Genomic DNA, 25,766 nt, shown 5'->3' on the forward strand with positions numbered 1-25,766 from the left:
CGCGCCCTCCCCGCCCAGGCCCGCTCGGCCACTTCCGCGCCGGAGGCCGCGGCCCGGCTAGGCCCGCGCTCGCGCCCGGACGCGGCGGCCCGGTGAGTCCCCGCCCGCCGTGGCCGCCCGGGCCTGGATTTCCTCCTCGCGGGCCGGGCCGCTTTGTTCGCGGCCGGTCGGGCCGGTGCGCGAGCCGCGGCGCCGCCAGAATGGAGGAGCGGGAGCAGGAAGTGGCCGAGCGGGCCTGGGCGGGGAGGGCGCGGGGCGCGCGGGCCGGGCCAAGGGAGGGCGGCCCCACGCCGGGCGCCGGGGGTGCAGGCTGCCGGCCCCAGCCTCGCCCATGACCTTGGGGAGGCCGCTCCGCCGGGCGAGGCCGGGGCCCGGAAGAAGGGAGGCTGCCGGGCCTGGAGCTGGGGCTCGGGGTACCCCTGCGGGCCGTGGGGCTCCCCGGGCGCTGGGCCAGCGAGGCAGCCGGCGGAGGTGCCCCGGGGTTGGAGAAAGACTCGCCGCGGCCGGCCTTCAAGTTTGTGGGAGGGCCCCGGAAGGAGACTTCATTTCCCACGGACAAAAAGTTGTACGTGGTGGCGGGGTACCCAGGCTAGCCACAAAGGACTGTGACCCTCCTGGGCCCCGGAACTGCTTCCTGTCTTGGGTGGGCCCTGGAGGTCCTGCCCGCCCATCCCAGAGGCCAAGGCTTGGAGGGCAGCTGGGGCTTGCCCCTTAGATTGAGTATCCTGGGGCGCTAGCGAGCTTGGTCCTGTCCGGACGGCCTCTGAGTGCTGCTGTGGTGAGCGGATGGGCTCGGGCCCCTGCTCTGTAGCCAGAGGCCGCCCCACATTCACTCCTGGGTCTCTCGGCCTTGCTCCAGGTGGCCACTTCTTGACTGCTTTGCGTCCCTCATCCAAGCAAAGGGCGGCGTGCATTGGTGGGGTCCGGTTCCCTCTCCCCGGAGCTGTGTAGACTTCTCATACACCAGGGTTCTGGAGGCAGATGGAGGAGCCCTTTTGAAACCCAGAGTATTCTTTTTTTTTAAGTTGTGACTTAAATAATAATAGTAGCAAGAATATGTGCTTATGGTAAAGGCAGGCGGCAGGTACAGAGGCTGTGGGAAGTTGGGGTCCCTCCGCCCCCACAGGCAGCCCTGTGCTGGCCTGGTGTATACGTTTCTGTGCAGACGTACACCACCCCGTGTGTGCACAGATGTATTTTTACACATGGCTCTGGACAGCTGTCTGACTCTGTCAGCAGCAGGCCTTGGAGGGGCTCAGGCCCGTGTGGGGGTGGGGGGACGTCCAGAGGTCTTTGAGTCCAGCCCTCTGCCTCCAGGCCACGCCCACTCAGTGTCGTCAGAGCCCCCTGTGCCTGAGGCGTGCGCGGCTCGGAGCCCTGCCCTGCGGTGCCTTCCTCGAGTCTGGCCTGCTTTCCATCCTGCTGAGTACTTGGGGCATTTCCCTCTTTGGGCAAGGTGTGGTATTCCCTGTCCTGGCATTAGACACAAGGCAATGGGCCTTCCTGCCATTCTAAATGTAGCTTAAGACAGTCAGTGCAAAGCAACCCTCTGTGGGTGTCCAGCCCTTGCCTCAGGAGGCCAGAAAGGTGGCCTGGCGGGAGAGCATCTAGGCTGGCTGTGGAAAGACACATGTTGGCATCCACTCCACAGAGGTCGCCAGGGGTCTCTGCCTGGCCTGGAGGTACCAGAGAGGACCCTCCTCCCCTCAGGAAGGCCCATCTGGAAGGATAGCCGAGGACTGCTCGCAGGAAGAGCGTGCCAAGTGCTCTTTCTCGGGATGACTGGAGTTGGTGATGTGGGAACTGGATTTTGAGGGATGCCTAGGAGTTCATCCATTAGAGGGGAAATGAGGGAGCCATGCAGGATCAATGGATAAAGTGTGCTCAGGTGAGGGTTGGCTGGTGGGCCACTGCAGGGCGGGGGCCTGTCCAGTGCTCCCCCACTTACTTGCTGCCTCCCGACTGCTGTAATTACGGGTCTGTAACCACCCTGGACTGGGTGCTCCTCACTGACGGACTCGTCTGAACCTCTCTTTGTCTCCAACACCCAGCACTGGGCCTGGCAAAACCTGAGACGCCCGGTACATGTTGGCCAAATGAATGAACCAGATTCAGACCGGCAGGGGCGCTGTGGTTTAGGAGGGGCCTGGGGTTTCTCCCAGGAGGTTTTTGGGCTTGTCCTGGAGGGCTCTGGACTCCCGTTTGCGCCAGTGGCCTGCATCCTGGTCCTGTCTTCATGTTTGAATTTCTTTGCTTTCCTAGTCTGGGGAGCAGGGAGGAGCCCTGTGCCCTGTCCCAGGATCCACGGGTAGGAACACCATGGACAGGGAGAGCAAATGGGGCCATCTGTCACCAGGGGCTTAGGGGACGAGCCAGCCTGGGTCAAAGAAGTCAAATGGGCTGCCTGGAGGAGGCAACCTGTCAGCTGGTGCATCAGGTTAGGGAGGCTGGGAAGGCCTTTTGGGGATGGGGGTGATTTGTCCAAAGGCTGGGGGAGGTGGGAATGGGGCGGTGAGCAAGGCAGCAGCTCTCAGGGCCGGGCTGTTGGGCGTGGTGGTGGCAGGGGCTGGGGGCTCTAAGCCTAGAATGGGGAGAGGCCCAGGTCCAGGGAACTGTGTTCAATTACATGGATTTTACACTTGGCAGCCGTGAGTGTTTTGGGGAGAGGTAAGGCAGGCCGGCAGATGGGGGTCAGAGAGCCTAGAGGGATGGCAGCCCACCTGGGAAGGCAGGTGTGGGTGGAGCCCCCGGGCATGTGCAGTGGGTCTCTGGCTCACCCGGGGTGAGGAGCTGCCGTTAGCCGGGCATGGCCTCACACTCAGCTTCCTTTGCTTCTCCCAGAGGCTGTGGCCAGGCCAGCTGGGCTCGGGGAGCGCCAGCCTGAGAGGAGAGCGTGAGGGTCGCCGGAGCCTCGGGCACCATGAGCGACGTGGCTATTGTGAAGGAGGGCTGGCTGCACAAACGAGGTTAGTACCCGCTGCCGGGGCTGGGCCTGGGGAGGGAGGGACGGGGCTAGCCCCAGGGTCTGTGAGTGCCGGTGCCCTGCTGGGTGGGAGAGGCTGCCCTCCCTGGGGCTCCTGGGCTGGCCTAGGGTGAGTGTCCGGGGCCCCATGTCTTCCCATGGCGTGGAGGGCACGGCCTCAGGGAGGCCGGGAGGATGAGGCCCCGAGCAGGGCCGGCCATCTGAGTGGCTTCCTGGCGTGGGCCCTGGCAGGCGGGGGAGCTGCTGCCAGCCTCTCTCCTGGCTTTCCTGGAAGGCGGCGAGGACACTGGGCTGTTCCAGTGTCTGGCACGCTGGCAGCCCAGGGCACTGCCCAAGGGCTCCTGAGGGCAGGGCAGGGCTGCTTGGCTTGGCCTGGTGCCTGCTTCAGGCCTGAGCTTTGGGGGTGGGGGGAATCCATACCGCCTGGGCACAGGGCATGTTTGCCTTGGAGCTGCAGAGCTGGCTGAGCCGAGGTCCCCAGCCCCTGTGTCCCCCTCCTCACTCATTTGGCCCTGCAGCCTATGGAGGGGGTGCTGCCCGAGGGGCCTGGCCAGCAGCTGGGTGGGATGGGAGCTGGGGACATAGCCCCATCCCTTCCAACCCTGCGCAGGCCCGTCTGCCTCACCCACCCTCCATTGCTCAGGGGGGTGCGGTGGAAGCTGCGTGGCTGTTTTGCTCCTCTGTCCCGCTGGGGTGGGCTTCCTGTTCAGGTCCAGGTCCTCTGGCCCAGTCACTCTCTTCTGCCCCAGGTGGAATCGGTCCGCCCTCTCCTGACTTCTTTTTCCAGACTTGTTCCCTCCTAAGTTCTAGTGATCTCATGCCAGCAGCACCTCCGCTTTACGTACACCCTCTAGCAGATGGGTTTCACATCTGGTAGTGGGAAGACCCCAAACACAGCTGGAGCAGACAGGGAGGTGTGGCAAAAGTGGGTGTCACAAGATGGGGCATTGTGGGATGTATAGGAGCTCACAGAAGAGCAGGCCTGAGGGACCGCAGGAGCCTGGGGGTGGGGTGCAGGAGTGACCGAGATGAGATGCTGGCGGATCAGGGGTGTGGCTGGCTGTGTGTTTGGAGCGTTCGAGTGGGCAGCTACCAGTGATGGCACGCGGGGCCTCGAGATGAAGACAAGGAGGCTGCAGAGGCCTGTGGTCCTTGGGGAGCTTCTGGCCCAGCTTCCTCCGAAGGCCTCCTGCCCCATCCTGCCTTTTCCAGCCCCTCCCCGTGTGCTGTCCCCTGCTTGTTCCCCAGGAGTCCTGCCACCTGTGCCTGGAGGTGCTCTGTCACCTCACCTCGCAGCCTTCTTTGGTGTCAGGGACCCCCCGCCCTGACCCTGGCCCTGTTCCTCTCTGTGTCACACACAGTCTGCTGCCTGGGGCTGCTGCTGCTTTATCCTTGGCAAATGTTTGTTTGTTGATAGACTGTTGGATTTAGGGCTGACCCAGGAGATGCCAGGTCCTTGACCGCCCAGGGGCCCAGGCCCCAGTTACTGGGGCACCCATCAGCCAGCTGGGCCCAGGCAGGAGTGCTCCCCCGAGGCCAGGGTGATTTTCAGGTTGCTGCTGCTGTCGTGCCTTCAGGAGGGGCCTGGCAGGGACAGGACATCTGGCCCAGTGGGGCGTGCAGAGAGCTGAGTTTGAACCCTGGTTAGCCACTCCATCACCATGTTCCTTTCCAAGGGCAAGTTCATTGAGCTCGTTGGGCCTCAGTTTCCCCATCTACACCAGGGAGCGGTGGTGGGAGAGAGAGCTGGTGGAGTGGAGAATGGCTTGTGGGGGGCCCTGAGTTGGGGTCCAGCCAGCCTCAGCAGCCTCCGGGCTCTGTCGCCTGGCCCCTAGCCTCAGGCCAGGAGAGAGGGTCCTGTACCTCTACCCCCGGCAATTCCTCCTCCATCCCCAGTGTAGTGGGCGCTGAGGACGGGAGGTGGCATGGATATGACATATGCCCTTGGCAGACATAGTCCCTCTTGTTGCCGAGAGCAGGTGGGCGTCCACCCGCATGGCCGGCCCCTGCTTGCAGAGGAAAGCCTGTCCTCCAGGGCCTGCCGCATTTCCGCACTCCCGTCCCCGGGGTCCCCTGTGTGTTGCAGATGTGCTCTGCCACCCTGCTGGCAGGGCCAGCCCCACCTGCAACACTGGTTGGAAGTACCAGCTGCCTTCCTGTCCCTAGCAGGGCTGTGCTGGGCTGACCCCACCCCTGCTTCACAGTGCTCAGGCCTGGCTGGGAGTGGGGAGGGAGGGACGCAGTGACTGTCCTCCAGGACCGGCCGCAGCCCCTTGCAGACGCCCTGTGCCACTCCCCGCCCTTCCTTCCTCCTGCAGGTGAGGGTGCTGTCCTGGAGGCTGGCCCGCACCTGTCCCCTTTGCCAGAACTCCCCACGGCCATGGCCTGGGGCACTTTGGTTCTCAGCTGAACCCCCAGGTGACAATCCCACCACGGCTACTTGGGCTGGCCACACATGGCATGATGGTGCCTTCTGGGGTGATGTGGTCATTGAGATGAGAGGGGATGGGTATGCCCTGTGTGTGAGGGGTGGGGTGGCAGTGTCTGCAGACCCAGGCCCAGGCTCCTGCTCCTTGGGAGGTGAGCGTCATCTCTGGGAAGTGGCCCAGGCTGCTTTCTGTTGTTCTGATATGTGTGCTCTGAGTCAGAGGAGCTTCAGGGACAGAAGGGACTGGGCATGGGGACACAGGAGTTCCGGCTGCAGGCCTGTGTGGACCAGTGGCTGGACCCAGGCAAGGTCTCTGGGACTCCACATCTAACAGGGAGAGGGTTCCTGGAGGGTGAGCTTAGGCTGTTAAGGGTAGGAGCTAGTGAAGAGGCTGGTGGGGCCTATAGGGACAGGGGGCCAGATGTCCCCTACTGTTTCGGCTGTCTCACTGGATAAGCAGCCACAGCTCAGCTGTGGCCATCGGTGGCCTTGGTGGGCTCAGTGTTGCTCAGACGTTTGCATTTTTAAAGATTTGTTCTGTTGTGTGAAGTCTCCTGATTTTTGAAGGTTGACAATTTTGAAAACAACCCTGGGCCAGGGTGCAGGTCTGGCTGAACTCGGCCTCCAGCCTGCAGTTTTCCTTCCTTTGAGAGCTCCGTGCCAGGCTTTGGCCAGAGGCCATGCAGCTCTTTTGAGGTACTTTCCCCCAATAGCTTGCTCACCTTGCCCGCTACCCCAGTGCTCCTGGGGCCGTGCACCAGCCTGGCTGCAGCCTAGCCCCGTGGAGAGCTGCCCTGGTGCAGCCCCGGCCTGGGGCCTGTCCTTATCCACTCGTGGCTGTCTTCTTGAGTGTCCCCCCCGTCCACTTGGCTGGACCAAGTGAGTCAGGAGAGGGCCGAGCTGGGTGGCCGGGATGCTGGGACCCAGGATGAGGTGCTCTGGGCTCTCGAGAAATGGCTGGGCCTAGGCCAGGAGTGGGTGCTGGCCGCAGGGGCACCACCTGGACTCCCTCAGGCTGGTCGCTGTCTGAGAGGGACCGGGGAAGAGCCGCAGGCCTGGCTGCCTTCAGCAGGCTGTGACCCAGCAGGCCAAGCCCGAGTGGGCGGGGATTGAGGGAAGCTGCCTGTGGCGCATGGGTCTACGCGGCAGATGCTCCTGAGTGTGCGTGGGCAGCGTGTCCAAGCCACGGATCTGGGTGCCTGGCCGGCCCTGGGTGACATGGGACCATGTGTCCATGCAGCTCATGGAGGGTCCAGTCTCCGGACATCTGAGTCCTTGCCATGCCCCACCGCAGGCCCATGCCTGGCATAGACCCCCCGCCCCAGTCCAGGCCTCAGGGCAGCCCCCTCACCACTCCTGCTGAGTTAGCCCCAGGAGTCCCGGTGGGGAGTATGGAGGCTGGTCTCTGACCCCAAGCAGGTGCCCAGGCTGGGCCTCCTTCCCACCCCCTCTCCCCGCCTTGAGGTCCTGGCACTGGCTGTCCCTGCGGGGGCACCGAGGCAGGGAGAGAGTGGTTCTACCCCAGTGTGTTACTTCGCGTGGGTGAGTGACACAGACCCTCACTGCATCCCCAGCTGCTGCTCAGCCATCCAGCTGGTCCTGGGGTCCCTGCGTGAGGTGGGGGACCTCAGAGGGTACAGCCCACTCCCCTTCATCCTGGAGGAGGCCTTGGCTTTGCTGAGTAAACACCCTTGAGAAGGTCTGTGGGGGCTCCAAGCCCACTCCAGAGAGCAGCTGCTGAGGAGCGCCCCGCAGGGCTCATTGTTTTGTGCAAATGGAGGCTGCTCATTACCCGCCAGGATGAGGGGCCCAGCAGGACCCTGAGGGAGGGAGCCGGCAGACTCTCCCCTCAGCCTGTGGGAACCTTTGGGCTCCAGGCCAGGGCTGCCTGTGCCTCCTGGGCCTCAGTTTCCCAGGCTGTCAGGTGAGGGTCAACCCCAGACTGCGTCTGGGTGGCTTCAGTGTGAGTCCCGCGGGCCCTGGGCTGGTTAGTGCCAAGCCCCGCCTCCCCTGGGGGAGCACTGAGGGTCTGGAACGGCCCCCGTGGGCAGGCCAGGGACAGAGATTGGGAGGCAAGTGTGCTGGCTGCTGGTGGGAGGGCTGGGCAGAGAGTGGGGGTCCCAACAGCCCTGGGCCTACCCGGGAGAGGGGCAGGAGGCACAGTCTGGTGGAGGTCATGGCACGGCTGTGGTGGAGGCCGCCAGCATTGGGGAGGTTCCTGTTTTGGGAGCTGGTTGAATTCTCACTTCAAAAACAACAAAAGAGGAAGCCGAGGTGGCCTTGAGTGGGGGTGAGGGGTCACTGCTGGCCCCAGCCCTGGACCTCAGCCCCACGCCTGGTGGCTCCTGAGTGGACAGCTCTTCTTCCTGTCTGTTTCTTGGTCACGGGCCCTCTCTGGGCAGGGATGTCCTGTGGGGGGCTGGACTCCAGGAAGGGAAACTGAGGCCCAGGAGAGTGGACAGAATGTGGGTGGAATAGTTCCCGCACTGGGGCTGAGACCCCTGCACACCTTCCACTCTCGGAGCAGCCTGGCTGGGTTGCATCGGGCCGGGTTCCTAGAAGTCCTGCAGGAGGCTGAGTGGAGGGAACTGGCGGGGCCCCTGTTGGCATCCCCTCTGCCTGGGCACACCCGGCCCGGCTTGGGGCCAGCACCCCACCCTCGGGCCCTCCCATAGCTGAGACTGGCGGCTGTGGCTCTGGGCCTGCTCCCCAGGCCACCCTGGGTGGGCAGATGCCTGCTGCTTCTGTCTGCTTGGACCACTGTGCCCATGGCCTCAGGAGAATGTTCCCCCAGGGGCTCCGGGCAGGTTGGCAGAGGGCCCTGGGGCTCCAGGCCAGGATGGGGCTGTTGGGCGAACCCCAGGCCCCTCGCTTCCTCATCCCCGCGGGAGTTCCCTTCCCTGCCATGCCGCCCTTTAGGTGCGTTTTCCTTGAACCTTAAGGAATGACAGGTTTGGATTTCAGAAACACTGGAATTGAGGGGGTTGGGAGTTCATTGGTGACTCTACTGCCAATGTTGGGGGCTTTGGGGTGGGATCCTTGGGGTGCTGTGTTTGGGCTCACACCCCCCCCCAGGCGGGCCCGGTGACCGCAGACCCCACTCATATCCTGTAACCTGGCGGGCCCACCTGCCCAGGCCTTCAGCTGGTTGTCCAGCTCAGGGGTGGAGACACCCCCTGGGCAGGCCTGGCGGGGAGGTGGCTGCTCCCTGGGCCTGGAGAATGCAGAGAGGCCCTTCGGCTGGCCAGGGACTGGCTGGCTTCCCCACAGACTGGGGCCAGGGGCACAGCAGCCAGGTGTAGGGCGCGGGGATGCTGAGCTGCACAAGCTTGGTGGGGTGTGGGGTGAGGCCATGGGGGGGTCAGGACCACAGTATCCCCGCAGGCCAGGGGATCAGGAGGAGCACGTAGCTCCAAGTTGGGGCAGAAACAAGAGCAGGCCGACGGTGGGGAGGTGGAAGGCCCCTCTCTGGCGGGTGCTTCCCATGGTCGGTGTGGAGGACGAGGTCCCTACTGCCTGGTTCCAGTTCCCCCCAGCCATGCAGGGCACTTTTCCTGGGGTGTCAGGGATTGAGAGGCCAGCACTGGAGCCCTTCAATCACCAGGGGCCCTGCCCAAGAGAGACGGGAGGAGGGAGGGGCCGTGGGCATGGCTGCGTGCCCCCGGCCGAGCCCCGGAAGGAGCCTGTGCCCGTGCCCACTTCCTTTCCCAAGGGCAGTGTCTAGGCATGGGACACTGTGGCCAGCCCTCCCTCGCAGCAGGCACTGTGTGCCGTCCCCATGCCCAGCCTCCTCCCACGCAGGGATCGAGGGTGAGGGCCCTGGGAACCCACTGGGTGGAGGGCACCTGGCAAAGCCTACTGCAAGTTATGGGGAGAGTGGGCGGGGGCAGAGTAGGAGGTGCCAGGGAGGGGCTGCAGCCTCATCTGCAGGGGTCCTGAGTAGGCAGGGTGGGCCGTGACATGGGTGGGGCTTGCTTGGGGCAGACCAAAAATGAGGTGGGGGACAGGGACAGGGACAGGGCCAGATCCACAGGGTCTTGGGATGTGCTCCTGCTGGGCTCTGTGATGGATGCGTGTGTGGCAGGTGGGGTGCCTTTGCCGGCCCGAGGGGTGGGTGACGGGCAGTGCCTGTTGGGGAGGACATCTAGGCTCAGGTGGTCTGTCAGGGGCAGCACCAGGGAGGCCCAGTACCCCACCCAGCAGAGCCCCAGGAGAATGGAAAGCTGAGACCCAGGTGCTGCCCTGGAGTGGCAGGAAGAGGGGCCCCAGTGCCTCCAGCTGTGCCTCAGCGAGGTGGACGGGGTCATGGTGGTGCCCCCTGCCCGCACCCATATTCCTCCCGGTGTGTGTGTGTCGGGCTGAGGCCTGCTCAATGGTGGAGCAGAAGGAGGTGAAGAATTTGCAATTTGTGTCAAGTTACAACCCCTGCCTTGGCGGCAGGACCCGAGGTCTCTGGTCATGATCTGCCTCTGAGGGTCACCTCCCCTAAGTCTCACTTTCCCCAGGGAGCCGATGGGCATGATGAGCCCTGCCCGCCCTGCCTGCCAGGTGGGCTTTCTGGGAGAGCAGAATGGGTCCTGGGCTGGGAGAGGCCCAGGCAGGTGGAGCGCCAGCCCTCTGCCTGGCGGGAACAGACACCTCTCCTTGTGCAGACCGGCCGCTTGTGCCCCCTCAGAAGGGCTTGTGCTGGGAGGAGCAGTGGATGTGTTTCACCCACAGACTTGGGGGCTCCAGCTGAGCAGGGTCAGCTGGTCTCCGTTGTGTGGCCCCTCCCCTGCCCCCACCCCAGCCTCGTTGTTTACAGGGTTCGAGGGCTGCTGGTAAAGGGGTGTGTGCTCCCAGGCCCGGGCAGAGGCCTGGCAGGCGGGGAGGGTGGGTTGCGGGCCCCTCATGGGCTGCCGTCAGCGGAGCCGTCTGCTCAATGTGCTGGAGAAGGTAAATGGGCCCCCGGCAGCTGTCGGGGCGATGGATGTGTCGGCAGTGGGGACCACGGTGGCCGCTATCAGCTGGCGCCTGCTCCCAGGGCCTGCTGGGCTCACTTCACTGTGGAGAAGCAGCTCGGTGCCGCCTGGCACCCTGCCAGCCGCTGCCACCACCGTCTCTGCGAAGTGTTTATCCAGCAGTTTCCTGAGAACTGGGGACTTTGAGAGAATGTTCACAGAGCTGAGGACGTGGTGGCCTAGAGGGGCTGACACACCTGGTGGCTCAGGAGGTCGTCAGTCCTGGGACGTGGAGAGCCCACCAGCTGGCCCTCAAGGGCCCACCCAGTCCTGCCCATGGCACGTGGGTCCTGGCCCCCATGTCTAAGTGGGTGCTGCTTTGGGGGGCCTGACCCACAGTGTGGCCTGGGACACATGTGTGCGAGGCGTGGAGAGGGTGGGCTGCCTGTGACTGTCCGTATGGTCCCCGTGGTGGTGGTGTGGGTTGGGGGAGACCAGGCAGGAGCAGCTTCCTCTCAGAATCCCGGTATTTGGTCCAGGAGGACTTCTGGGACGGAATCCTCTTTCCTTGGGGGTGCTCCAGCCCCTTCCTGGGGATGAGCAGGGTTGGGGATGGAAGGTCACTCCTGCCGGAGGGCCACCCGGGACGTCGGGATGCCAAAGGGACCAGGGCTGGGGGTGTGTGGGGTCCAGGAGGTGTAGGAGGAGTCGAGGGAGCCTGGTTTCCACTGTCCCCCGGGCAGGGCACAGGAGTCTGGCCAACTGCCTACCCCCCACCGAGGGCAGCCACCTCCCATGAGTGGAGCCCTGGGCCATGGATGGGCTGTCTGGTGGGGAGGGTTATGGGTTTCCTCAGGCACAGGAGCCCCTTCCCTTGTGGCTCCACAGGACCTGGTCTTGGATAGGTGCAGTGCCACAGGATTAAGGGTCAGGGTGGCTCCCACCAGGCCCAGGGCTGGCCTTGAGAGAACCCTGAAGGATGGGACCGGAGCTGCTGCCTCCCACTGCTCAGGGGACCAGCAGGAGGGTGGGACTGGAGCTGCTGCCTCCCCGCTGCCGAGGGAACCCGCCATGGGGCAGTGGGGGGGGGACCAGTCCCCAGTGCCGTCCTCCACTCGGTCCCCCACTCAGGTCGTCTGGCAGTGGTGTGGGGTCCCCCATCCGGACTTGCTGACCTTTCTGAAGGGGCACTGAGCCCTCTTTGCTGCCAGACCCTGAGGCCCAGGCCGGGGTTGCAACCGGACCCTGCCTGCTCCAGGTCCCAGGTCTGAAGCATGTGCAGTGGTTGAGGACTTGGGGGTTCTCGAGCCAAGCACGGGGGTGTGAGAGTTACGGACTGAATGCCGGGCGGTCTCCACTGTCCTTGGGAGTGGCTGCTGGCAGGAGATGACTCTGGCTGTGTGTGGGGTGGGGCGTGTCCTGGGCTCCCCATTTGTTGCCTGCCTGTACCCGTCTGGAGTGAGGGCCTGGCATGGCAACCTGGGGGTCTGTGCCCACTCTGTGTTTGGTGCCCTCAGCTGTGCAGGCAGGTGGGTGGGGTGGGGTGGGGGGGACACCAGCTGGCCAATGGTGGGGAGGTGGAAGGCCCTCTCTGGCGGGTGCTTCCCATGGTTGGTGTGGAGGACGAGATCCCTACTGCCAGTTCCCCCCAGCAGTGCAGGGCACTTTTCCTGGGGTGTCAGGGACTGAGAGGCCACCCTCCAAGTGGACTACTCCTGCCTCGAGTGGGGGGCATCTGAGGACCACAGCAGGGTGGGGAACGCAAGAAAGTCCTGGATGACAGGTTCCCATTCCCCTGGGGACCCTCAGGATAGCGAAGGAGAAGACTCCATGTGGGTTGGTCTCTTTGTGTGAGGGGTCTGGGGGGGCAGCCCTGGCTGATGTGTCTGTGCTCCCACCCTCCTGAGGGACCCGGAGTAGGCAGGTGCCGGCCTGCGGGCATCCCGTGGCCATGAGGACAGTGATGCTGGGCCCCGGGTGGCTGTCTCCTCCACCTGCCCCGTCCTGTGTCACCCCAGTCCTGGATCAGGGAATAGTGGGGCCCTGTGGCATCTGCTGTCGGGGCGGCCGCCACCCAACATCCTGTCTGGGCTGAACTCGCTAAGATGCAAGCCACGGCCCTGGCTGCAGCTGGCACCCCCCAAGTGATGCTCTAGCTGACCCTCTAGCGAGAGATGAAGAGAGAGAACGGTGTGTCTCTGGACCCCCTACCCCGGGTCCCTGGGGATCCTGCTCCTCCCCTGGAGGGGTCTGTGTGCTGGGCTAGGCTGCCGAAGACAAAGGCCAAGTGAGGCCCCTTCACTCACACCTGTCTCCTGGGCCAGGCCCTGATCCCCATCTGTTCCCTGGGTCTGTGGGGCCAGGCGAGGGGAAGGCACTGAAAGCCCAGGGCCCATTTGGGCCTCTGCCCACCCCAGGACTCCCCAGGAGTGCTCGGGGCTGGGCACCTGTCCTCTCTCACCCCCCCACGCCTGGTAAGCGCCGCCCCTGGGCCTGCCCCTCCTGCACCCCCAGATCCAGCTCCCAGAACCCCCCAGATGCAGCTCCCAGAACCTAGGGCTGGGCAGGAGTAGACTGGCAGCAGGGTCAGGGGCAAGGCTGGGGCTGGGCACGGGAGCTTTGTGCTCGGGGGCAGCACGGGGCCATGCTGGGCACGGTGGGGGCTGGCAGCAGTTGGTGGATCAAGATGGGTTTCAGGGGTGCCGGGCCTGGGCGCTCATCAGTCTTCCCGCTCAGTTAGCGTCCCGGGGAGTGGCAGCTGGCAGGATGGGAGGCACTCCATCAGGGGCCGACAGCTCCAGACTGGCACGCAGGCGGGTGGGCGCGAGCGGCGGGGTGGCCCGGGATGGGGCACGGGTGGGGTGGGCTGCATGCAGCCCCCTGAGCCTGCTCTACTCTCACTGAGAGCACCTGCCTGCCCCCTGCACCTGCAGGGGCCCTGTGGCTGGGGGAAGGGACCTAGGAGGTGGGGTGGAGCTGCGTGGCACGTATGTGTGTGTGTGTGTGCACACTCGGGGGTGTGCGTGTGAGATCCCAGGTCAGGGACAGGAGCCGGCGCCCAAGGGTGGCAGGACCACGCCTGCCCGGCAGCCCACTGGCAGGGGCATGGAGGGCTTGCGGAGTGGGTGGGGTCCCCTGATGAGTGCTCTTGGGCACAGGGGCAGATTCTGGGCCCTGGATCGTCCTCCCTGCAACTGGGTGTCGGCCATCCTCCAGAGGTGTCAGGCAGCTATGAGTGGGCTGTGGCTGTCCCCTTCCTGGTCCACCCCAGACCTGACAACAGCCTCTCCCCACACTCAGGCCCTGCTGGCTGGGGTGTCCTCACCCTCCACTAGCAGCCCTGGCTTGGGCAGAGAGAGGGCTGGTCTTGTGGAGACCACGCCCCGTGGTGCTGGTGGGAAGGGCATCGGGCAGCTGGGGCTGGGGTAGGAGGGAGAGGTCACCTGGCCGGGGGTGGCCATTTGTCGAGCCTTGGTGGCTCACCTGTTAAAGAACTTGCCCATGGCTCCTTGGGAAGTAGAATGCCTGCTGGGATGCCCATGACCCATGTCCGCTGAGCTCCCCTGGGGCTGCTGCTCTGCTGGGACTTCCCTGTGCACCAGGGAGGGCTGGACGCGTCTAGGCTCACCAAGAAGGCCCAGCAGGACTGGGTGGCGGGTGGTCTGGTGATGGGACAGTTGTTTGTCCCCCACATCCCTCCAGGTGTCCCTGTCTGGGGCTCAGTGTGGCAGGAAAACCCAGGCCCCAGAGCTCAGGGACCCCAGCCCCTGCCCAGTGGCCCCTCAGATGAAGCAGTTGCCTAATTAGTAAGTTCCCTGTTGTTCAAACTCCTTGCTTGGCAAAATGTAAGTGGAACATTTTTTTCCGAGTGTCAATATGAAAAATGGTACTTGCTGGGCTATCACCGAGGACAGCTGCTCTGATTCTGAAGTGTGAACGCCTGCGCACGGCTGATGCTGCGAAACTTGAGGGGAAACGTCCCCGTGTACCTGAATGACCCCTGGCTGGGACGTGGCAGGGCCTGAGTGTGGGTCTCAGCCTGGGGACTTGACACCCTCTGTGCCCTGGGGCCCCTGCCCAGCTGGCTGGGCCACCTCCATGTCTGGCTTCACTGGCAGTCCCCAGGACGGTGCCCCAGGCCCCTAGACGGAGTGCGGTCCCACGGCAGTGGGCAGTCCTGTCCCGAGAGCCCGGCCCTCAGTCTGAGTGGTGCTGACCTCTAACTGCGGACGCCATGCTCCATCCTCTTGACGGGTGGCGGCGGGGGTGGGGGGCCGGCCATGCTGGGCAGCCCACACATGCCACTGTCACCTGCTGTCGCCACCTGGCCAACCCTGGTTGATTGGGGAACACGCTCAGCCCTGCAGCCCCTGTGGCCATAGCTGGAGCCCGAGCTGCTGCTGGTGCCTGCTGGGGACTGGCTGGTTTGGTGCTGCCTGCTCCAGGAAGGCCGTGCAGACTGGCCCAGACTTCTTCCCAGCCTCCTGTTGATGGTACTCCGTCCCCTGCGTCCAGCTGGCCCAGCCCGTTTTCAGACACAGCTCGGGGTGGCTCTTCTGAGAGGGCGCTGTGGTGGGGCGAGTCGGCCTTCCCATTGACCCAGGGCCGTTTCTGTCGCTGGCCCTGAGAAACAGCTCCCACACCGCACCTGTCCCCCGGGACTCGGGCGTCCCAGGCACATCTGTCCTGGCACACCCAGGTGCTGCCTGGCTGCCTGGCGAGGGTCTGACGGGTAGAGTGTGCGTGGCTCTCACCACCCGCTTGTCTGTAGGGGAGTACATCAAGACCTGGCGGCCACGCTACTTCCTCCTCAAGAATGATGGCACCTTCATTGGCTACAAGGAGCGGCCGCAGGATGTGGACCAACGTGAGGCCCCCCTCAACAACTTCTCTGTGGCACGTAAGTGTCCCCTTGGCCTCTCGGGAGGCAGATTTGGGGTTTGGCTGGAGCCCTCTTTGCCCACCAGGCCCCACGATGGGGGTCCCGTGGAGCCTTCGTGTCCTGGGCTGGCAAGCAACAAGCACTGGCTGGGCGGGGGTCTCTGGGCCGAGTCCCAAGGCTGGCTGGGCAGGGGTCTCTGGGCTGAGTCCCAAAGCTGAGGCTGGCTGGGCAGGGGTCTCTGGGCTGAGTCCCAAAGCTGAGGCTGGCTGGGTGGGAGTCTCCAGGCTGAGTCCTAAGGCTGAGGCTGGCTGGGCAGGGGTCTCTGGGCCGAGTCCTGAGGCCGAGGCTGGCTGGGCAGGGGTCTCCGAGCCGAGTCCTGAGGCTGGCTAGGTGGGGGTCTCTGGGCCGAGTTCCAAGGCTGGCTGACCCTGGAGCAGTTCCCTGGTGCCCATGCTCTGGAAGCTGGAGGGTCCAGACAAGTGGCAGCAGAGCCCAGTCTCAGGGTGGACAGCTGACCCGGGGCCCCTCCTCCAAGGGGGGTAGAGAGAACCCATCGGGGCCTCTCCCTGGAAAGCCCCTTGGGTGAGGGGGCAAGAGTCCATGGGGGTCTCTAGCTCCGCAGCCTCCATCACTCGAGGAAGAGCTGGCGCTGCTCCCCGTGGCGGAGCCTTTGTTTCCCCTCTGCGAGGCTGCCTCCTTGCCCATGGAGGAGCAGGTGCAGAAAGGCCAGCGGGGGACCTTGGCCGGAGCATCCCACAGAGATGAGAGACATGTGACACTCCCTGCTCTGCCCTGCTGTGGCTTTATTCCCTACCTGTAGCAGGGGCAGGTGCGGCCCTACCCATGTCAGACGGGAACCCTGGCACGGAGACCTAGGCGCCCTGCTAGGTGGGAGGCTGGGGACACGGCCTCCCAGCATGGTCCCCATTTTCTGTGTCCCTGTCCTGGAGCCCAGCTCTGCATGTGGCAGCCAGAGACACGGGTTGGGCATGCAGGTGTGACTGAGTGGCTAATTAGGGCCCAGTTGTGGGCCATCTGTATGTGGCAGGGCTGGGTAACTGCAGGCCTCCGGGATCTGTCTCAGGCAGGTCTGTGGTGCAGAGTGAGGTGCCCACCAAGGGCTGGCCCTAGGTTCCATCCCCACGTGCTGCATCAGCCCCTCCCCTCCAAGTACCTCTGCCCTCCTTTCTTTGAGGCCTGGGGTCCTCCGACTCCCTTGACCTCGATGGACCCCCAGGTTCTGGTCCAGAGTCTGGGAAGAGGTTAAATGCAGGGAATCCATCCCCAGGCTGGACAGGGAAGGACTCCCAGCCTTGGTGCCTGCAGGTTTAAGGGGAGGTGGGGTCAGTCTGGCACCCTGGCTGCTAGGTGGCCTGTGGCCAGCAAACCCTGCCCTGAAGCTTCTAGTTGGGAGGGGCAGAGGCCTTGCCCTGCAAAGCCCTAGGCTGAGGGGCTGGGGTTGGGCTGGGGTTTACCAGGACCTGGCTCCCGTAAGCCGAGGTCTCCTTCCCTGGCTCTTCCAGCCTCAGGCCAGCAGCAGCACGGCAGCCTGATAGAGTGGGGCACCCCAGGGGGGAGGGGAGAGCAAGAAGGCAGACAGCGCTGTCCCCTGACAGCCTCGTAACCACACAGGAGACTCGACGTGAATTGTCCCACGCCCTCCCCAGTGTCTCCTCGGTTGGGGCTGGGGGCTTCAGGGATCCTAGAGAGGCTGGGTACCCACCTGGGACAGGGCCTTGCTGGGGGCGGGTGCTGTGGGTGTGCTCGCCAGGCCGAGGCATCGGGAAGGAAGGAGGTGGGGAGCTCTGGAGAGGCACACGGGTGGGTACCAGCTGGAGGTGTTGCCTGAGCAGCCGGCAAGGCTGGAGCCTTCAGATTAGGCCATAGGTGGGTGGCCTGGAGCGCCTGGCCAAGGAGCAGAGCTGGGCAGGGGCCAGGGGCTGTGCTGGGCCTCTGTCCAGGAGCTTTTCTCCGGGGAAGGGTTCCGGGGCAGTGGGCTCGAGACCCTGGCCCTGGGGATTGCATATTGGGGCAGATCGGACCATCCAGGAGCGAGTGGGAGGTGGGTGTGCCGGGGCTTCACACCGGTTTCCACTTCTCTGGCCTGTGTTGACACAGGCCACCCTCCCCACCAGGCTGGTCCCGAGCCCCCTCCTGGCCCCCAGGCCTGGAAGACAGCTCCCTTGCTGCCTGGCCAGGCCCCCTTGTGGTTGCCAGGGCCTCCATGCTGGAATGTCAGAGGCCCCCCACTGGCCCCTCAGCCTCCTGCTTTGCACAGGCTGGGCCAGAGCCTGCCAAGGAGCCCCAGCAGCTACACACTCCACTCACACCTCTCAGGGCCCCGCACGTTCCCACAGCCCTCAGGGTGAACGTGCTGTAGGTGTGGCTGTGCCCCAGGTATGTGTTCCCCAGGTGTGCGTGTGCCCAGGTGTGGCTGTGCCCCAGGTGTTTGTGTGCCCCAGATGTGGCGGTGTTCTAGGTGTCTGTGTATTCCAGTGTGACTGTGCCCCATGTGTGCGTCTGCCCCAGGTGTGCGTGTGCTCCAGGTGTGGCTGTGTTCTAGGTGCCTGTGTACTCCAGGTGTGGCTGTGCACCAGGTGTGGCTGTGTCCCAGGTGTGCGTGCGCCCCAGGTGTGTGTGCGCCCCAGGTGTGGCTGTGCCCCAGGTGTGGGTGTGCCCCAGGTATGGCTGTGCCCCAGGTGTGGCTGTGCCCCAGGTGTGGCTGTGCCCCAGGTGTGGGTGTGCCCCAGGTGTGGGTGTGCCCCAGGTGGCTGTATTTCCCAGGTACTCAGGGTGAGGTTGGGAAAATAGCAGGACATTTCTACACTAGGTGGGACAAGCTGCTTTCTGGGGTGCCCTCCTCATGCCAGCCCCTCTGTGGGATCTCCACACCCCTCACTCTCTGAGGCCTGGCACACGGTGGGGCTCAGAGACTGAAGGAAGGACTGTAGGAGTAGACGATGGTGGGGGTTTGACCTGACCCCGGGCCAGATGCCCTGTGGGGCTGCCTCAACCTAGAGTAGTATGTCTGAGCTGGAACGGGGGTCCTAGCCCCACTCTGTGAGGCAAGAAACTGAGGCTTGGAGAGAGGAAGAGAAGGGGCTTCCCAGGACCTGGTGGGTGGTATGCAAGGGAAGCTGGCTGGTGTCGGGGGCGGCTGTGGCGAGGGCCCTGGGAGGGGCAGGGGGATGCACGCAGACAGAGGCTCTGCCTGCCCGCAGAGTGCCAGCTGATGAAGACGGAGCGGCCCCGGCCCAACACCTTCATCATCCGCTGCCTGCAGTGGACCACCGTCATCGAACGCACCTTCCACGTGGAGACTCCCGAGGAGCGGTACGTGGGCTGTGGTGGCCAGGCCAGGCGCTTGGGCAGCCCCAGCGCTTAGGAGGGACACAGGGATGGCGGAGTGCTGGCACCTCTGCCTGTAGCCATCGTCACTCCCCAGTGCTCCCAGGCCCTCCTCAGAGCCCGGTTTGGAAACTGGCTCAGTCCTGCCTGTGGGGTTTGGGTGGGGAAACTGAGGCTGGAGATAAAAACTGGCTAGAGACCAGGTGCAGTGGCTCACTTCTATAATCTCGGCACTTTGGGAGGCCGAGGTGCGCGGATCACTTGAGACCAGGAGTTTGAGACTAGCCTGGCCAACATGGTGAAACCCCCGTCTCTACTAAAAATATAAAACTTAGCTGGGTGTGGTGGTGCACACCTGTAATCCCAGCTACTTGGGAGGCTGAGGCACAAGAATCGCTTGAACCCGTGAGGCGGAGGCTGCAGGAGCCGAGATTTTACCACTGCACTCCAGCCTGGGCCATAGAGCAAGACTCCTTCTCAAAAAAAGAAAAACCCGGTGGAGAGGGCCAGTCCTGCTGGGGGGGCGGGGTCCTGCTGTGAGCCTGAGTCCTGCTGGGGGTTGGAGTCTGGTTGTGGGGACAGAGCCCTGCTGGGGGGCTAAGCGTGGGTGTCCCCCACGTCCAGGAGGGCTTCCTGACCCTGAGTGTGTGTGGCCAGCCCAGGTCAAGTAGTGGCCTCCTCAGGGCTGTCTCTGGGGACCCCGACAGCTGTGGGGCCATGCTTGTGAGGCTGGCGGGTGGGTGACAGCCGTGGGGTGGAGCTCCTGATCTGGTGCAGGGCTGCAGCCTCACCTGACCTCCTGCAGGGAGGAGTGGACAACTGCCATCCAGACGGTGGCCGACGGCCTCAAGAAGCAGGAGGAGGAGGAGATGGACTTCCGGTCGGGCTCACCCAGCGACAACTCAGGGGCTGAAGAGATGGAGGTGTCCCTGGCCAAGCCCAAGCACCGTGTGGTGAGGCCTGTCCCCACTTCTGCCTGTGCCTGGGGCTGCGGAGGGCTGGGTGGGTCATGGGGTCCCAGCTCGGCCCAGGAGACACTCAGCACTCCACGGCATCTCCACCTAGGCCGGTTTTCCGTGTGGGGCGCAGCTGCCTCCCAGGTGGCTCCTCTTCCCTATGTCAGAGGAAAACTGGGGGTGCTGAGCCCTGCCAGGCTTGGGCAATGTTACCCCACCCTTCCCTGAACCCCATGCTCTGAACTGGGACTGCAGCCGTGTGTTCCCTGTAAGCCCGGACTCCCCACTGAGCCCAGTAGGCCACCAAGTGTGAAGCGGGCGCCTCTCCTGGCTCTGCCTCCAAGACTCTGGGGCCCCCATGTCACCCCGCGCATGCCGACCAGCTGGGCACTGTGGCAGCGCCGCATGCTGACCCTGGTGCCTGCCCTCAGACCATGAACGAGTTTGAGTACCTGAAACTGCTGGGCAAGGGCACCTTCGGGAAGGTGATCCTGGTGAAGGAGAAGGCCACAGGCCGCTACTACGCCATGAAGATCCTCAAGAAGGAGGTCATCGTGGCCAAGGTGGGGCCGGGGCGGCGGGGCAGGGTGGAGGCGAGGGTGCGGCGCGGCAGCTCACCCAGCCCTGCCTTACAGGACGAAGTGGCCCACACACTCACCGAGAACCGCGTCCTGCAGAACTCCAGGCACCCCTTCCTCACGGTGAGTGGGAGCCCAGATGGGGCTGAAGGGCTGGGGCCAGGTAGCGACTCCTGGGGCTGTCTCTAGGGGATGATGTCCTGTCTTCTTGGGCACGTGAGGGCTTTATACACCGCGCACTCCGCCGCTGGTGAGACAGGCCTGCCTTGGAGGGTCAGGCTGTGGAGGTGCCCAATGTGGGCTGGGGGCTGTGCTCCTCACTCCCGTATGTGGGCAGGTGGGTGGGGCAGGTGGCCCTGGTCTTCCTTGCACTCTGCCGAGGCTCCAGGAGGCCCCAGCTCCCCATGCCCTGCAGCCCTGCCTGCCAGGCTTCCGTTGAGGCCTGGGCTCTGTCCTGTGGAGCCTGTTCTGGGGACTCGGCCCAGGAGGTATTTACTGTAAAGGGGGCCAGGCTCCAGCCACTTGGATAGTTCCAGGTCACTGTGTTTGGGGACGATTCTCCTGCAGATGGGGCCTTTGCTTTAAGAGCAGTCGCCGGTGGTGGAAGGCGGGAAGGTGGGTCTCACTTGGGAGGGTGTGTCCTCCCCTTGCCAGTGCCCCGGTGCTGGGAGCACTGTCCCCTGCTGAGGTCCCAACTCGCCCTGGAGGGCCTGAGCCCAGGCCGCCTTGCTCACCTTTGAAACACTCCTTGGCGCCTCAGGGGCTGCCGGGGCCCAGCCTGATGGTGGCGCGGCATGAGCCAGCGTGGCGTGGGGCAGTGTGGCGTGGGGCTACGGGCAGTGTGGTATCAGGTGATGTGGTATCAAGCAGCGTGGTATCGGGCAGCGTGGTGTTGAGCAGCGTGGCGTGGGGCTGCCGTCCTGCCTGTGGGGCGCAGTTCCAGCTCCGCTTCCTTGCAGGCCCTGAAGTACTCTTTCCAGACCCACGACCGCCTCTGCTTCGTCATGGAGTACGCCAACGGGGGCGAGGTAGGGGCTGGGGCTGCGGGGGATGGACTTCGCGGCCTGTGGGCCGTCCATGGTGGGGCTGGTCCTTCCCGAAGCCTCGGCTACTCTCCATGGCACCAGACGGTGCTCCCTGCTGGGTGGGTGGTGTGATGCCTGCCCAGGCAGCTGCCTGCTGTGGGGTGACTTGTTCTTGCTGAGTTAGGGCTTCTGAGACTTTCCAGGCCCCCGTGCCCTCTGGGGCTGGTCCCTTCCCTGTGCCCAATGCCCTGAGACCCTGTCTGAGAAACCCCAGCCCTGCAGGCCGTGGGGGCAGAGGCCCCAGCCACGGCTGTGCCTCAGGTCGCGCCTCCCGCAGCTGTTCTTCCACCTGTCCCGGGAGCGTGTGTTCTCCGAGGACCGGGCCCGCTTCTATGGCGCTGAGATCGTGTCAGCCCTGGACTACCTGCACTCGGAGAAGAACGTGGTGTACCGGGACCTCAAGGTGCGCTGGCGGGCAGGCTGGGGGCAGGGCCCTGGGGGCCTGGCGGCACTGACCTGAGGCCACCTTTTCCCTAGCTGGAGAACCTCATGCTGGACAAGGATGGGCACATTAAGATCACAGACTTCGGGCTGTGCAAGGAGGGGATCAAGGACGGGGCCACCATGAAGACCTTTTGCGGCACACCCGAGTACCTGGCCCCCGAGGTGTGCGCCCCACCTGCGTGCATACGCGTTGCTGCATCCCCGCGTCCCGAGCACACGCAATGCTGTGTCCTCTCTGTGCCCCAAGCACGTCACGACACCTCCCCCGGCAGTGTCCCGGACACCCCTTGATGCCGAGTCCTGCCCATCTGCCACCCGTGCAGGTGCTGGAGGACAATGACTACGGCCGTGCAGTGGACTGGTGGGGGCTGGGCGTGGTCATGTACGAGATGATGTGCGGCCGCCTGCCCTTCTACAACCAGGACCATGAGAAGCTTTTCGAGCTCATCCTCATGGAGGAGATCCGCTTCCCGCGCACACTTGGTCCTGAGGCCAAGTCCTTGCTCTCGGGGCTGCTCAAGAAGGACCCCAAGCAGAGGTGAGGGCCGCCCACCCCGGCTACAGGCTCCACCTCCATCCCCTCATCCCCAGGCTGCACCTGCCCCTGCGTCAGGTGGTCCTGGCACCTCCCAGACTACACTGATAGCCAGAGCTTGATGTACTTGGCCGGGGCTGATCCCCAAAGCTTCAGGCCCAGGCAGAGTGGCGGGCAGGCCGGGGTCAGTTGGGCCTCTGTCCCCAACCCTGCAGCCCCCACACACCCACTCAGGAAGCCCCTGCCCTGCCGTGAGCTCTGGGGTGCTTTGCTACCCACAGCTGCTCAGGGATGCTGCACCACCGGCTCCCCTCCCTGGCCCCAGCCTGGCAGGCCCACATCACAGGAGGAAGGGGCCTGAGCCCAGGGCCTGGGCAGGTGGCGGTACCGACACTGCGGCCTTGTTTCCTGCCTGCAGGCTTGGTGGGGGCTCCGAGGACGCCAAGGAGATCATGCAGCATCGCTTCTTTGCCGGCATCGTGTGGCAGCACGTGTACGAGAAGAAGGTGCGGCTGCTCCCCGCATATCCATGTGCACGCATGCTCCCCACATATCCACACTCACGCATGCACGTGGCACGCTCGCCGGATTTCCCACACACTTGCCCTCACCTTGGGAGCCTGCTGCAGTCCTGGTACAAGGAGGGCCTTGCTGCACCAACCTCAGCGCCTAGTGCTCAGAGGCTCTGGCACTGCTGGGTTCCACCAGGAAACTGGCCTGGTCCTCCTTATTTCCTCCTCCCCTCGGAGGTGTGTCACACTCTGAGTGCCAGCCTTGGGGGTCCCTTCCCTGATGCTGTGCAGTGAAGGCTGGCGGGTGGTGGACCAGGGGTGCCGCCCCTTGGTCTCTACAAGTTCCTCCTGTTTGACCTCAGTCCCTTCTGCCACAAGGAGAGCCCAGCCCTACTTTCTGGCTGTGCAGGGACAGGGGACAGCACCTACTTTTCTGTCACATGGGGGAGTCTGCCCTGGAGGGAGGCAGCTCTTTCTGCATGAGTCGCCATCCTGGGTGCTCATCTTTCAGGGACCCTAGGAGCCCTGGCCATCACCCCGGCTGATGGGGTCTGCCAGCTGGGTTCGGAAGCCTGCACTCTGAGGTGCTGGGTGCCCTGTCACCAGGTGTGCTTCTGCCCCGTTCCCAGCCTGCCCCTCCCCTGAATGCCTGTCCTAGGCCATGTGCAGCTGGTCGGGCTGGGCAGCCCTGGGACACAGCTGGGCACCTGTCCTCCCATTAACACAGGGTGCCCTGGCCCTGGTCCCAGTTCCTGCCTTGAGGCCTGCCACCCTCCAGCCCTGCCCTGCCCTCCAAGGGTATGGGGGGCCTGGGCAGCGCTCAACCTCTGCCCAGCCTTGACCAGAGACCTTGCTAATTGACAGTGGACAGTGCTGGTGCCCAGGCTAGACTCTGGGGTGGGGCAGTGCTTGAGGGGGTCCTTGACTGTGGGACCTGAGGGGCTCTCTGGCAGCTCCTCACGTGTGCACATCACCTTACAGTCACCCTTGATCCTGGGTCATTGAGAGTCCTGTCTGCAGCCAGATGCCAGCAGGCTGTGGTCCTGTAGTCCCTGAGCCATGGAGGCAGGGTGGGCTCATCCCATGCACCTTGTTCCACAGTCTCCCTCTTTCCCAATTTACAAGAAGACCAATAAGAAAAATAAGAAAACAAGAAAGAAAAAGGAAAAATAAAGTCATCAAGTCATCACCTCCTGGTAGCAGGGAGGGTCTCTCAGAGCTGGGCTGCACTACCTCCTGTCGCCTGCTGGGGCTGCTGTGAGGGCAGCTTTGCGTCTCAGCTGATGAGGGTTGTCTCCATGCTCCTGCACCCCTCATGTCCCTCCTTCCCAGAACTGCCTCTGTGGGGGGCTGGTGGCTTGTTGCTGTCTGACATCAGTCCTGCCTGGAGACCCCTTGGAGATCCAGGTGCTTTGAGGGTCTTGAGCACACTTGAGGGTGTGCTGGGAGTGGGGAGGGAAGCTCATGACTGTCCCGTCTGCCCACCTCTGCAGCTCAGCCCACCCTTCAAGCCCCAGGTCACATCGGAGACCGACACCAGGTATTTTGATGAGGAGTTCACGGCCCAGATGATCACCATCACACCACCTGACCAAGGTGAGGGGCCACTGTGCCTGCCCCCGCCCACTCCCTTTTCTCTCCACACTCAGAGAGGCCTGCAGTGTTCAGCTTTTTTGGCTTCAGATGTTTTAAAATCTAAATATTTAAAAAGGTTCCTTTTGGAGAGTGCCAATGATCAGGGTGGGAGGCAGTGCTCTGAGGGCCCAGGTCCCTGTGTCAATCTGTGGGGCCCTGCCTCAGTTTCCTGGCAGTATGGCAGCGTGCTGGCCGCGCTTTAAGAGGCTGGCTCCCTACTGGAGCTGTGGGTGGGTGGAGGTGGCAGGGAGGGGGGCCGCCCGGGTCTGAGCTGTCTACACCCACAGACGACAGCATGGAGTGTGTGGACAGCGAGCGCAGGCCCCACTTCCCCCAGTTCTCCTACTCGGCCAGCGGCACGGCCTGAGGCGGCGGTGGACTGCGCTGGGCGACAGCTTGGAGGGATGGAGAGGCGGCCTCGTGCCATGATCCGTATTTAATGGTTTTTATTTCTCGGGTGCATTTGAGAGAAGCCACGCCGTCATCCCGAGCCCAGATGGAAAGACGTTTTTGTGCTGTGGGCAGCACCCTCCCCCGCAGCGGGGTAGGGAAGAAAATTGTCCTGCGGGTTTTAATTTATTTCATCCAGTTTGTTCTCCGGACGTGGCCTCAGCCCTCAGAACAATCCGATTCACGTAGGGAAATGTTAAGGACTTCTGCAGCTATGCGCAGTGTGGCGTTGGGGGGCCGGGCAGGTCCTGCCCATGTGTCCCCTCACTCTGTCAGCCAGCCGCCCTGGGCTGTCTGTCACCAGCTATCTGTCATCTCTCTCTCTGGGGCCCTGGGCCTCAGTTCAGCCTGGTGGCACCAGATGCAACCTCACTATGGCATGCTGGCCGGCACCCTCTCCTGGGGGTGGCAGGCACACGGCAGCCCCCCAGCACTAAAGCTGTGTCTCTGAGGACGTCATCGGAGGCTGGGCCCCTGGGATGGGACCAGGGATGGGGGATGGGCCAGGGTTTACCCAGTGGGACAGAGGAGCAAGGTTTAAATTTGTTACTGTGTATTATGTTGTTCAAATGCATTTTGGGGGTTTTTAATCTTTGTGACAGGAAAGCCCTCCCCCTTCCCCTTCTGTGTCACAGTTCTTGGTGACTGTCCCACCGGGAGCCTCCCCCTCAGATGATCTCTCCACGGTAGCACTTGACCTTTTCGACGCTTAACCTTTCCACTGTCGCCCTAGGCCCTCCCTGACTCCCTGTGGGGGTGGCCATCCCTGGGCCCCTCCACACCCTCCTGGCCAGACGCTGCCGCTGCTGCTGCACCACAGCGTTTTTTTACAACATTCAACTTTAGTATTTTTACTATTATAATATGAAACTTTCCCTCCAAATTCTTCAATAAAAGTTGCTTTTCAAGTTTTTGGCTCACTTTGCTGGGTGGAGGAGTGGGTGGCCGGGGGAGGGGGCTTCAGGAGGGAGTGGGGAGTCCTGGGAGGGA

General features: G+C 63.8%; 1 protein-coding gene across 3 annotated transcripts; it reads left to right on the forward strand.

Moving 5' to 3' along the window:
• The first annotated feature begins 36 nt into the window (after positions 1-36).
• On the forward strand, positions 37-25,684 carry AKT1 (AKT serine/threonine kinase 1). 3 transcript variants are annotated; one of them, XM_032180465.1, is made up of 14 exons: positions 37-92; positions 2,842-2,966; positions 15,123-15,251; positions 18,455-18,566; positions 19,387-19,534; positions 19,969-20,100; positions 20,173-20,238; positions 21,075-21,143; positions 21,478-21,603; positions 21,678-21,806; positions 21,968-22,182; positions 22,598-22,685; positions 24,185-24,287; positions 24,614-25,684. In XM_032180465.1, the coding sequence occupies exons 2-14, from the start codon at positions 2,921-2,923 to the stop codon at positions 24,691-24,693; spliced, it is 1,443 nt and encodes a 480-aa protein (XP_032036356.1). In that variant the 5' UTR covers positions 37-92; positions 2,842-2,920; the 3' UTR covers positions 24,694-25,684. The 3 variants fall into 3 exon arrangements, with proteins under 3 accessions (XP_032036356.1, XP_058285648.1, XP_032036358.1); XM_058429665.1 differs by lacking the exon at positions 37-92 and adding an exon at positions 1,870-2,437; XM_032180467.2 differs by lacking the exons at positions 37-92; positions 2,842-2,966; positions 15,123-15,251 and adding an exon at positions 15,878-16,062.
• Positions 25,685-25,766: the final 82 nt, after the last annotated feature.

Source organism: Hylobates moloch, unplaced genomic scaffold, assembly GCF_009828535.3.
Source record: "Hylobates moloch isolate HMO894 unplaced genomic scaffold, HMol_V3 SCAFFOLD_16, whole genome shotgun sequence".
Classification (NCBI taxonomy): Eukaryota; Metazoa; Chordata; class Mammalia; order Primates; family Hylobatidae; genus Hylobates; species Hylobates moloch.

Excerpts from the sequence above, each read along its gene's own strand:
- AKT1 (XM_032180465.1), top strand. The coding sequence starts at position 2,921 with ATGAGCGACGTGGCTATTGTGAAGGAGGGCTGGCTGCACAAACGAG. Across the intron at positions 20,101-20,172 it reads AGGAGGTCATCGTGGCCAAG|GACGAAGTGGCCCACACACT; the intron begins GTGGGGCCGGGG and ends CCTGCCTTACAG. Across the intron at positions 20,239-21,074 it reads CCAGGCACCCCTTCCTCACG|GCCCTGAAGTACTCTTTCCA; the intron begins GTGAGTGGGAGC and ends GCTTCCTTGCAG.